General features: G+C 40.8%; 1 protein-coding gene across 10 annotated transcripts in view; it reads left to right on the top strand.

Moving 5' to 3' along the window:
* The window catches only part of LOC137792478 (adhesion G protein-coupled receptor L3-like), a 203,274-nt gene that overhangs the window by 110,671 nt on the left and 80,226 nt on the right, over positions 1-12,377 (top strand). For all 10 annotated transcript variants that reach the window (XM_068588183.1, XM_068588189.1, XM_068588192.1 and 7 more), the window contains one exon: positions 11,560-11,574. In XM_068588183.1, coding sequence (XP_068444284.1) covers positions 11,560-11,574 — 15 coding nt within the window. The remainder of the gene's footprint in view (positions 1-11,559; positions 11,575-12,377) is intronic.

The raw sequence follows: 12,377 nt of genomic DNA, 5'->3' as shown, positions 1-12,377 counted from the left end.
ATTCACTGCAGATGGAGTTTAAAAGTGATACAAATGATTTGAGACCGATGGAAAATTGTTACCCAGAATCATGCGGCTGTGTGGGAATGATGATGTCAACAACATGCTAAAAAGAAAAAAAACTGCTAATGTAGTCAGTCGAGGGAAGCGTGAGCTACATTTCTTTTTCAGATTGTGCTTGTCAGCGCCATCAGCTCCCGCAGTTCCGGTGGTTTAATATCTTTGAGGAATCATCATGTCATGTCTCTGTTAGTACAGCAGCAATAAAGGCCGGACAACTTTCATGTAAATGAAACCTTCTTGTTGTTTTTAGTTCAGTTCAGCTCAGTGGACACCAGTTAATGTTCACACTAGTGAAGAATCTCTGAAAGGAGTGAGTAAAAGAGATTTCATTAGTGCAGCAGGTAAAAGAACCCTGTCAAGCTCTATGTAACTTGAGTGGAAACATTTGGACAGGGAAGGGAGGGATCAGCATTCGGTGACAGGATGAACCCAGAGAGAGGAAATCCAGGTGAGGCCAGAGGAAGTGGCATGGACATTGCCATATGACCTTCGGTATTGTGTTATGACCTTTTGAAATGGAACACCAAAGCCACAGTAATTATGCCTGCCAGAATCCCGACTTATTGTTTGCCGTGCTGTATAAAGTACTGATATAGAAATATAAATATTCGGTCACAGATATCGGTGTAGTTGGATGCACATTTGAATCCAAACCATCTTTTTAACATTTGAGGTCCTTACATGGTCCCTTGCTAGTCCGCCTGATGAGAGCTTTTATGTTTTGAAGTATAAAACATTTCTACCTGTGGTTCAGAGCTGGCAGATGGCTCTTTTATAACCAACTGTTTTCAATATGCACATTTCTCTTTCCCAGCCACCCAGTGTCTTTCCGAGGTGTCCGTGCACAACACTGACCCAACTACAGCTGCAATGGAGAGAAACACAAATGTAATCAACTGTCTAGTTTTTGTGCAACTGAGACCCTGTCAATATTCAAACACAGAGGGTGTGTGCTTACCATCCTTGTGAACGTAAAACCTCAGGAATGTCTTGAGGGAATTTCATCAAAATTGGCATAAGCTTCCACCTAGACTCGAGGATGAACAGATTTGATTTTGGAGGCCTAAGGTCAAAGTCGCTGTGATCGTATCTCCATCCAATTCTTGTGAATGCAATATCTCAGGATATTCTTGAGGGAAGCTCTTCGATTTTTGCACGAAAGTCAAACTGGACCTTTTTGTTTTGGGGGTTTCAGGTCAAGGATTACATCAAAGATTTGTATGCTAATTAATACACATTTTGCAAAAATGTCTAACAGGATAACATTATTAATTATTGACATTTTGGCCAGATATGGACATAAACTGCAATAATTATATTCTGGGCATTGTCACACACCACTGCATGTAAACAAGTTTGCATCAATTGGTAGTGCAACCCTTCGGCCCCTGTGTACTGCTGTCTTCTCAAATAGAAACGCCATGACACCCATGGGAACCGCTGTGTTCACATTCAGTTGTCTGACTAAACTACTCACCTTCTACCTTTTTATTAATTTACTCAACTTCCTTAACAAAAGCCAAGTTGAAACATGGCAATGTCTGCCCAAACTGCTTCTGGCAGCTACGTTGTAACACTGTTAGGGGGCACCAGGGAGGGAAACGGCGGGCACCTTCTCTGGCGTAACTATGGATTGTGTCCAGGACCATTGAAGGATAAAAAAATCTGCTGGCAATGCAGAAGTCATGTAGGCGTTTATTTGTATATTGAGCAGGAAAGCAAACTGTAATCACAAACAGTCGCTGGAGACGGATTTTGAAACATATTTTATTGCAGCTTGTGAATGCAATTCATGTGTAACAGCGCAGCGGACTCGCTACCTTTCTGCCTCCCAAATGAGGCAGTCCTTTTGGCTGCAATGTGCCGAACATAGAGACAGTTGTTTTTGTGTTTGGATCAAATTTGTGCTGCCTGTTTTACACAATAAATCATAAACCTAGGGTCAATGGCTGCATCACTTGGAAATCTCCAATAATAGAAATTCAAGCTTGTGAATTTGTATTTTGAGGAATAATTAGGAATTTATATTGTCAAAGGTAATATATTTTGAGACACAACGTCTGAATTGTGGATGGCCTTTAAACACAAGTCTCTTTACAAAGTTCCTGAGACAGACAGATTTAAGAGTCTCATAAGGAAAGCAGGCGCCCATGTCTCTAACTCTCGATCAGTGGTGGAGTCTTGACTATATTCCTCTGACAGGCTCTCCCTCTCTGCCCTAATACTATACATTTTGTCCTCTAAGTGCACTGCCCCCCCCCATCTCCTCCTCAGTTCCCTCAACTGCCCCTCCTTTCTTCTTTAGCACCTTCACTGACAGCTTTTATCTGTATTCTACTTATGGAGCTTCTTTTATTTTAGGATAAATTACCGCTCTCTTCTCTGTATCTTTATAAGCCAGCAAGATTGTACAATCAGATCCACCATTAATAATGGCAGAGGAGTGTGCTAAATCGATGGACACATTCCGCAGATACGATATAGATTTGATTAATTTGCGATTTGATCTGCTCTATCACTTGTAATGGTAATTCTTTTCTTTCTTTTTTTTTTTTTTACAACAATTACTGCTAAGAGTGCCGATGTTTGCCTTTGCTGTGAGACCGTGCACCAGGCATTCCGTCATACTTTTATTTTAACTATACTGGATGAAAAACAAAGCACTAAATACATGCAACTGAAAATAATTTGACCTAAATCATGTAAACTCATTCTTCATCTGCCAGAGGTCTCTGTCTCTGTTGTACTCGTGCAGCTTGTGCATGCTCCCCCATGCACTTTACAGATTAGTAAAGCTACCCTCAGGCAGAAGTGATGTGCTGACCCTTCATGATGACTCATAAACATGACTTTGCACCAATGGTGAACATCTGCCTCTGCCACGCCCCCTCACCTTGACTTTCCACGGTTCAGTGGAGAGATGAATGTCTCTATTCTCTTAGTGCCTTATTAAACCTTTCTCACTCGATTTCTCAGTCTTTCTCTCGATAGAGCCCCTCCCAGAGGTCGAGCTCATGAGAGGTCAACACAACTCTGTCTCCCTCCTACTTACCCAGTGTTCTTCATCATCAGTAATGAAGCACTCACGTCCCCGCTGCGGCCCCTCAAACACCGAGAAACACATTCAGACCTTTTGTCGCTAAACGACTTGTTCTGTTGTTGACAATTTGCCTTTCTTGTCCTTCTCCTGAGCATCAGCCGTCTCCCTGTAGTACAGCAGTGAGATGTACCTTTCAGTGTAGTTTCATGGCATATGACTGATCTATTTGGTCCAGGCAAGCGGTCAAACCCCTCGCCCCCAAAACATTTGGTCCTGGATAATGACACGTCCTTTTCTAGGGAAAAAGGCTTTTTGATCAGTTCACTTTTCAAAATTGAAACTTCAGTACGCGTGGCAAATGAAGTGGAGGGAAAGTGAAAGACTCAAACAAGACTACTGTGGGAGAACAAAGGCAGAAAACCCACTGGCAGTCTGTTGCTATACGTAAGCCACTAGTTCCCCCCACTGTTTGTAGCTAATAAGGACAATGTAAAATCCTGTCTCACACAGTGGGATCCAGCTCAGCCCTGTCAGATATGGCTCACACGTTGGAAGCTAAGCCAGGACATATAATCATGCAATCAGTTCTCTGATTTGAACGGAGTGGAATAATCCTGAGCTCACACTTCATAGAAACTTGCCATGTAATTTGGCGGGTGCTTTCATTTCCAACTTACCTAATTGTTTTTTAATTCATTTAGCTAATAATAACACACCTAACAAGTACAGAGGGGGGGCTTACTGAATAATGGAGTAGATTGTTTTGGCATGTTCTACTCGGCACCTGCTACCAATCTCTGTCCTTCTGTGTTGGCAGGTGAAACCATGAAATTGATGCTCTGCACATGGCTATCACGTACAATGCAGCTTGGGCAGATTGTGGTGTGATTACAGAGTCCATTATGTCGTGGTCACACCCAAGGTAAACACCACCTGGGTGACCATGATGGGACTTCCTGGCTGTAGGATGGACCATGCGATTGGTTATGTGTCTCGTCAGGGTCAGTCATTGTTTTAGTGTCTCCATACATGTCAGGATTTTAGGTTATTAATAGGAATTGCATCGAATCTGATGTTCAAATGTAGCTCAGCTTTGATAGTCGCTCAGTATTCAAACCCCATCAGCAGTTTTCCAAGCACCCAGGCAGTTCTCTTTGCCTTGGATAATCTTGCAGCAATTTTAAGCTTCTTCAAGAGTAGATCACTCTGTTTGATGTTATCGGTAAATCTACTAAGCAGATTGTATGGAAGTTCAGTGGCTTTTTGCCCTTGAGCTCTCCAAACCACGTTCATCAGGTCTAGGGGTGGGAGGCAACGTCGTGACAGCAGATACATCACACAGCCACACCCTCCTCGCTCCCTGACGAAATGCCAGTGAGCATTAGCCTTCTTGTTCAGACAGCTTTTTTCTTCTTCCCACCTGAGTGACCAGCTCCACTTCTTCCCATGTGTGAAGGGGGTCTGTAATGCCATCACATCACTCAGTGACAGCTGACCAATCCCCAACCCACACAGCAAGCTCTGACGACGATGCCTTTCTGTCATATATTTCACACACTGAATTCACGTCGGTGTCGTGGCCTGAGTTTGCAGAGATTGATCTTGTCACAGCACATTGGTTTCATTCTGTGCTTTTCAGAAACACCCTGTCTTTACATGTTATAGTCCAACTGAAATCACAATGATTTATCTCTTTTTTTGCAGTCAGAAATATTGTAAACCAGATTCATTTTAAAAATTTTTTTTCAATTTTTGCAAGAAAGGAGAACACACACACACACACGCACACACACATGTATATATATATATATATATATATATATATATATATATATATATATATATATATATATATATATATATATACACATATACATATACATACAGACACACACACACATATAAATGCTCCTTTCCCCCATGCATCTGACGGGTGTCAGTGTTTTGGTTCGATTGACAGTTAAGCTACCATGCTTATTTGCTGCAGGGTTGTGGAAAGATCGTATACAACTGTAGCCTAAAAGCCAATGACAGACAGGATTTTGTCAGAAGTGATATTAAATAATGTATTATGCAAGTTACACCTGACTAGTTAATTTACTATCTAGCCTGCAAACTGACATTAGCGGTACAGTTTTCCACAGTGGGGCAGAACAAGACAATTGTTCCTCGATGAGGAGCCATGAGGTAAATATGTCTATTACAGTTTATAGGACATTTGCATTTTAGTTTTTATCCAAAAAGTTAACTTAGACAACAGAAATTGTTAAAACATGTTTATATTTATATTATTCTGTTTATATAAAAAGGTACAATGCTATTACCACATTGAAAATGAAATATATAGTAATGAATAACACATATACTCCATGATCTTCATAATAAGTGTGGTACATTGAAATATATTGAAGGATGGCAGTTTTTGTGGCTGGATTAACAAAAACATCCTACAGATATAAAACATAATTATTTTCCCAGTTGAGAGGTGAGATTATTGCACAGGGAGGCTGTGATTACCAATGTGGATAAATGGTGGTGTGAAAGGGGTGAATCTGGACGTGCGACAACTGTTTTCCACTGCTAATTGCTGAATACTCTGGTGCAATCTATCAGGCTCTGGTTTTGCACCGGCTGCTCTCTCGATCAATTTAATCAGCCCATGCTTTTGCATGGACAGACACGCATGTGCAATCCAACATATTGGAATATATGCTCTTTGCACACTGTACAAGCTTCTCAAAATGTTCATAACCACTTCCATTTATAAAACACAAGCAAAGCTTTTATCTGCCAACACACACACACACACACACACACACACACACACACACACACACACACACACACACACACACACACACACACACACAGGCCCACATGCCAAGTATCGAGGATATAGCACTAATTAGAGATTGGTCTATTCGGGGGGTCTCTCCTTTTAATGATCACCATACTACTCAAAGCTCTTTTTGCATTTCCTTGTCTTTTCTTTTATTCTTTGTTCACTGATGTACCACCATGTCCAGCCACACACCAGGCTAAAACATCCCCTTTATTTTCTACTCCCACAATCCCCCCCACCATCCCTCTGTTTTGTTTCATAATTTTTAGGTCCTTGAAAAGAAATATTTCACAAGGTGCTATTACATTATTTCTGCTCCAATTGCCGCCATGTTCCACAAAAATTGTATTTAATTTAGTTTTTCCTCGGCTGCGCTTCCCTCTGTTGTTCTGTCCCGCGTGGGTAGCAGGTTGGATGAGTGCCAAGTCCTTGCACCTGTCCCTCAAAGAGAGACAAACACATATATGCACACAGACTGAAGTACAAGCACACAAACACACACACACGTGCGGCCTCCTGCATTGTCAAGGTTATAAGATAGCATTGCAGCAATAGGAGGGAGAAAGAAAGCGATGGAGACCGAAAGAAGACACTAGGGAGGAGATTGAATAGGTACGAGAAAGGGGCACAAAGAGAGCAGACAAGTAGTTGAAAGAAAAAGAGGGGTGTTGAGAAATGAAACCTGTAATGATGGTGTGGGGGACTCATGAGCACCAACCGAGGGAAATGATAGGGGAAAGAAAAGAGGGAGATGAAGAGAGAATCCAGAGAAAGAGAGATGGTAGCCTGCGTAGCCTCCCACTTCCTTAGGCACATGCTATTCAAGGCCTCGTAATTTGTGTCATTAATTAAAAAGCTGATGGGATGGAGTTAAGGGGTTTGCACTCTGCATCTCCTTAGTTGAGAGCAAGGGAATGGAAAAAAGAGAAGGGAAATATTGCAAAAAATATTGCAGCCATTCCACCATGAATCTCTATTAGCGGCTAATGATACCATTCTGATACCTCTCAACCATTAGTGTGAAATTGGGAAGCGTTAATTATTCAAATGGAAATCCATACAGCTGCCGTTCACATGATGGGGTCGGGCTCACAGTCGCTCAGGGTGCCCATTGTTAGCTGCTCAGCGTGTGTTAAGCGTAGAGTAGACTACAATATGTATGCAGAGCAACTTCTCAGGAGCAAATTTTATTTGAAATTATTCATGAGATGAGCAAATACTGTATGGACTGCATTATACAGTGGTAATATAATTGACTTATATATGGTATGGCTGAACAGCAGGGTGCTTCAACAATGCCCGCCTACATTATCTACACTGTTTGAGCTGAATTACATGCTAACTTGCTTCGTTGTAGTTTTTGATTGGAATGTGAGTTTTTTTAGAACCATATAAAAAAGTCTTATTTTCAAGGTTAGGTTCATTTTTATTAAATTTGGTTACGACAGCTTGACCAATTAGGTAAGCTGCAGCTTCAGGCATGTTGCCTTCCCTCGCTTTCTGTGCCTGGCAGGGTGAGCCACACAGCAGCCAGACTGTTACAAGCTGCATGCACACAGTTTAGTGAGTTATTGTTTTGCCCAAACCTGTTGCCAGAACTGTCCCCAACCTGTCCAAGTAATCCATTCACTTTATGGTCTGGTTGAATCTTTATCTGATTGGCTGTTTCCAAAACTGTCAAACACAAAATAGTAATCAAAAAGGAGAAAATAACAATTTAAATAAATAATTTAAATATTGAATCACCTATTCATTTATAGACTGCCTACATCTAATGCACAATAACAGAACTTGGTCAAATGACGAGCCCAGTTGATCTGTGCAATTTAGGGGATTTTCTTCTCTCGTTTTCAATGATGACATGTCCACCTTCCAGTTTGCTTTGGCATCCAAAGGAGGGTGATTACAGCTGGTCGTTTCTTTATCTCTAGGAAAATGTGCCAGACCCTTGTTAACTGTCCTTCTCATTGCAACGGGCGAGTGATGAGTTTTTTATTCCTTTGTCACTTTCCCCATCAGACTGGTGAAATTTACTTTTTTTAATTATTGGTCTAAGCAGTAATTGAACTCACACTGAAGTTGCTGAAATGTAAAAGACCTTGCAGAGCCAGTCCTTCCTTAAACTCCAACCTGGGTCCAGCCTGGTCCTATCACAAAATTAGTGGAGCCTATTTATTTTTTCAAAATTGCTCAATATCATCTCTGCTTTTACATTGATGCTTTTACGCACGGCTACTTAATACTCATCATCTCTTTGTTTCAAATAATTAGCTCATTACCTCATTTACTTTTTTTAGTGTTGGCGAATGATGTGATCATCGTTAACATAATCATCACACCATTGAGTGGAGTATCTCCACTGTTCTGCCGTATGCCTTCAAATGGTCTCTCCTGTACAGACCCCAGGTAAAAGGCTCTGTTGCCTTCAGCCATTATGAAACAGAGTATAGAATCAGGAACACCTTGGGACATGCAAGACTGTTATGTGTATAATTGTTCATTGCTGTGTCCTCAAATATCAGGACAAAGTGTTTTGGAACCACCGTGCAGATAAAGACTCATTCATCATGTATTCATCCGATGAATAAGGTACTCGATGGCTTTTTTTGTGTGATGGAAGAGGACGTAACCCTTTCATTGAGGTGACGGTACCTCCAAAAGTACCTGCATTTTTGGGGATTTATTTATGTGTGCATAGTTTAAATAGTTTAATTATTCTCAGATATCAGTGAGGATACAGAGAGAAATACAAGGATATTGGAGAAAAAAGGATTGGTTTCAGAGGATGAGAGGGAGCTAAGTGCTTTTTAGTGACTCAATGACAGCCGTGACCAAAATCGCATTAAGGTCACAATGGGGGTGGCGGGGCAGAGTAAAGAAGCTTCTCAAATGAATCAATTCTCCGTCTCACTCAGCTTTTCCTGCTGCTCTGCTTGCATCACTGACAGCGTAAATGGGGATGTACAGGGCCAGTACCACAGGTATATCTCTGCCCGTACTGTATTTGCAGTGAAACGCGGCATGAACAAATTGGTTTGAGTGATCCGAGGGGTGACCTTGCTGCATCCAGCAGCATTTTCTGGTCAAACGACCGGGCCGCATTCTGTACAGTAGCCCCGGGAGTGGCGTATTTCCTTGTCGGGCATTTCATCCAAATCCTTTACTCCCTTCTCACACCATCTCCCACGGCAATTGCGCTGTATACCACCTCTCACATCCCCACCGCTTAATGCCTTTTTCTATAGATCATTACCCTCCTCTCCCCTCGCCACTGTAAGCTATCGCTCAATCAGAATTTCCAGCCTCACGGTGGCTCCTGTTGTGTGGCCGTTGCTCATGGGAGGTGAAGAGGCTTCGATTAGCTATTTACTTTGATTTGATCGATGGGGTCCACGTGTAGTTCCGAGTTATTGGCAAATTTGAGTTGCCGCTAATAGTGATTCAGTTGTTGCCCAGAGCTATTGTTGCACAGGCTCTGTGTGGACTTATCGTGTTTCTATGACAGCTGGAGTGTTTGCTGTTGATGAGGTGCAGGGCTGTACCAGTGTACAATTTTATGATCTGACCAACGCAGATGACTTGTTGAAAGCCTCTCCCCCCGCCATTATTTTTCTCTCTTTGTGCTCTTTCCCTCGCCTGAAACGGCTCTACTTCACTTGCAGCTTTTCATTGGCTCACCGCTTTGCATTAATATTGTTCTCCTCTCATAACCTTCCAATCTTTCAAACTTTACCCCACCCACCCCTATCCACTGACCTCCATACCTCACTCACTGGCACTCTCCATTTGGAGGAGAGGACTCTTGTAAGCCCTGGTAACGGAGGTTAATCCTCTCTTATTAGAACTGGGATTACTGGAGGGGAAGGGACAGGACCAGCCAAATGCCATGCCTGACATATAACAGCTTGTCCACAAGAGGAAGCAATGCATATAGTGTGTGGAAAATAAAGATGTAATAGCCGCAGTAGTTTTTCAAGAGGCTTTCAGAATACTTGTTGAGCAGCTTTTGCAATCCATTTACACCTGCGGCAATTGGAGCCAAGTAATGGTGCAACGGATTATAAAACGGTTCGGATGGAGTCACGGATCGGACCGGCCCAAAAGAAAGAAGAATTAGCTTTATTGTCCATACATGCAATTTGATTCTGGCTTCACGTAGCTCTCATTATACATATAAACATTGTATACACTAGAAGGGAAGTGAGCAAATTCAACTTTAAGAAACTAATTGCCAATCATTGATGATCAATGTTAGCAGATACAGATCCCTTTTTTTATTATTTTTGCCACCCTACCAAAAAGCATTTAAACTGCTGTGAAGTCAGTGTTGAGCATCATTAACAATTCTAAATTATATCCTTTTACTATGTTATAGTAATTATAAACACAAATCAGAAATTAAAATAAAATATTGTTTTGATTAAAACAAATCGTGTTATTAGTAGTTTTAATGATTTATTATAAGCTGCTTAGAGGTAGTGTAAATAGGTCATAATTCCCTCTCTAACACATTACGTTATAATTTTTCCATATTAATTTCCTTACGGATCACAGATTGATGATGGTCCATTACACCACTCGCTCTGCATATTTAAAAAAAAAAAAAAAAAGTACAATACATTAAGTCACCAGTGTCAATACAGCACCCTTAAAGGGAAAGCTTTGTTCTTTAGAAGTAAAGTTGTATGAGGTACTCATTCATAGTCAGTGTATCACCTACAGAAGATGACGGCTGTCACATCACTTCAGAGAGTCGACCAGCACTGTAGCAAAGCCGTGTACCGCTGTCGACAGGGCACCGGAAAGAAAGACTCTCCTCAAAAAAATCAAGATCTGTTGTATGCCTTTTTTTTTATGGGGAACTGAGCTAAAAGTAATGTATTTCTGCTCTTTTCAAAGCCTCAACATCCATTGGCTAAAACAGTATAGTACAGTGAAGTATTGCACACTTTTAAAATATATACGTATACATGCATACAAGTGCCTACTGTATTTTTAAAGCAGAGGATTATCGTGACCAGCTTTTGTTTGGTTACCCTTGGATGTGTGAACATCAATGTTAATAAAGAAATAAATCAAATAAAAAAAATAAAAAAATATATATATGTGTTGACATTTTAATTATTTTCCCCACTGACAATTTCCATGATTTAGGTGACAGGTTATCAGTTTAAAACTGCAGCTGTGTGTAGTGTGAAATGTAGGCTATTCTATTTGCATGTTGGGTGCTTTTTTTCTCTCGCAGTTGTACCCTGGACTCATAAGCTTGCTTGTAAGTGGCCATAAAGTTGACTGATTTGATGGCTGTACAAAAAGTCATCTGTTTTACACATCCCTATCCCACAGCCAAAAAAAAAGTAAATGCCCAAAAACATCTCGTACAATTTTAAGACCTGATTAATCTGTCTTTTTTCCAACAGGCTTGCGCAGTATTTGTTTCTCTTTCCCAAAAGCTTATGATTGAATGTTTTGTGTCTTTATTCCACTAACCCCAAGCTCTTCTGATGCTGTTGTGTGACTGTTAGAAAATAAAGACTTTTCCTGTTAATCACATCATTAACCTGTTCTTTCTTTTTTCTTTCTCTCTCTCTCTTCCCGTCATGCCTAAAAATAGAAGTGGAACAAAAAGGTAACTAAATGCCAACAACTTTTCTTTTTCATCTGCACTTTCATTTGGGAATATGCTTGCTTGTTTTTGTTTTTGTGGGTGACAGGGTGCTAAAGTTGGTGTCTGTTATTTTGTGGGTGGGTGTTCATTATATGGTTCATTGGGGAGGTTAACCATTTCATTCATGGGGAAATTAGATTGATCAGGGGAACAGTGTTCAAAATATTTAGCTAAATGCTTTCTTTCATTTAGTCTTGTACATGCTGCAGCATCCAAAACAGTGACTGTCACACTGAACCTTTATTCTTTGTTCATTACAGTAACACAGATTGACGGCACTTTTGACATTGCCACATATATGATAATTCTTGAGGTCTTTACAGACCTGCTCTCCAGTAAAATCCCATAACCCCGAGGTGTTTTTAGTCCCCTTAAGAAGATTATTCAGGTCTGCTTTATCAGCTGCATAATATTAAAGGAGAGGGCTATACAGGGTGATCAATAGTTTGTCCAATAAGCTGTCAGCATTTTTGATTATAGCTCTAACATGATGATGGGTATAACCTTCAGGGACTCACTCGTCAATACTGGCGACGGATCATAGCAGTCATTATTATTTTACCAGCACCGCATGATGCTGCAGAACATATACTAAATATTCACTCGTGCCTCAGGAGCATTGTGTTTGTAGTGTTATCATTCTACATGAGGTAGAAATGTGTCCTTTGTCAGACGTTAACTACAAAGCTGGATTTAAGTCAAAGATGGAAATGGAATCATTAAACAAGAGTCAAGAGTTTCACTTTAATAGCTGTGCAGTAAAT

This window comes from Clinocottus analis, unplaced genomic scaffold (genome assembly GCF_023055335.1).
Source record: "Clinocottus analis isolate CAN_PGR_092001 unplaced genomic scaffold, fCliAna1.0.p SCAF_21, whole genome shotgun sequence".
Classification (NCBI taxonomy): domain Eukaryota; kingdom Metazoa; phylum Chordata; class Actinopteri; order Perciformes; family Cottidae; genus Clinocottus; species Clinocottus analis.
This window is presented reverse-complemented; position numbering and strand designations above follow the sequence as displayed.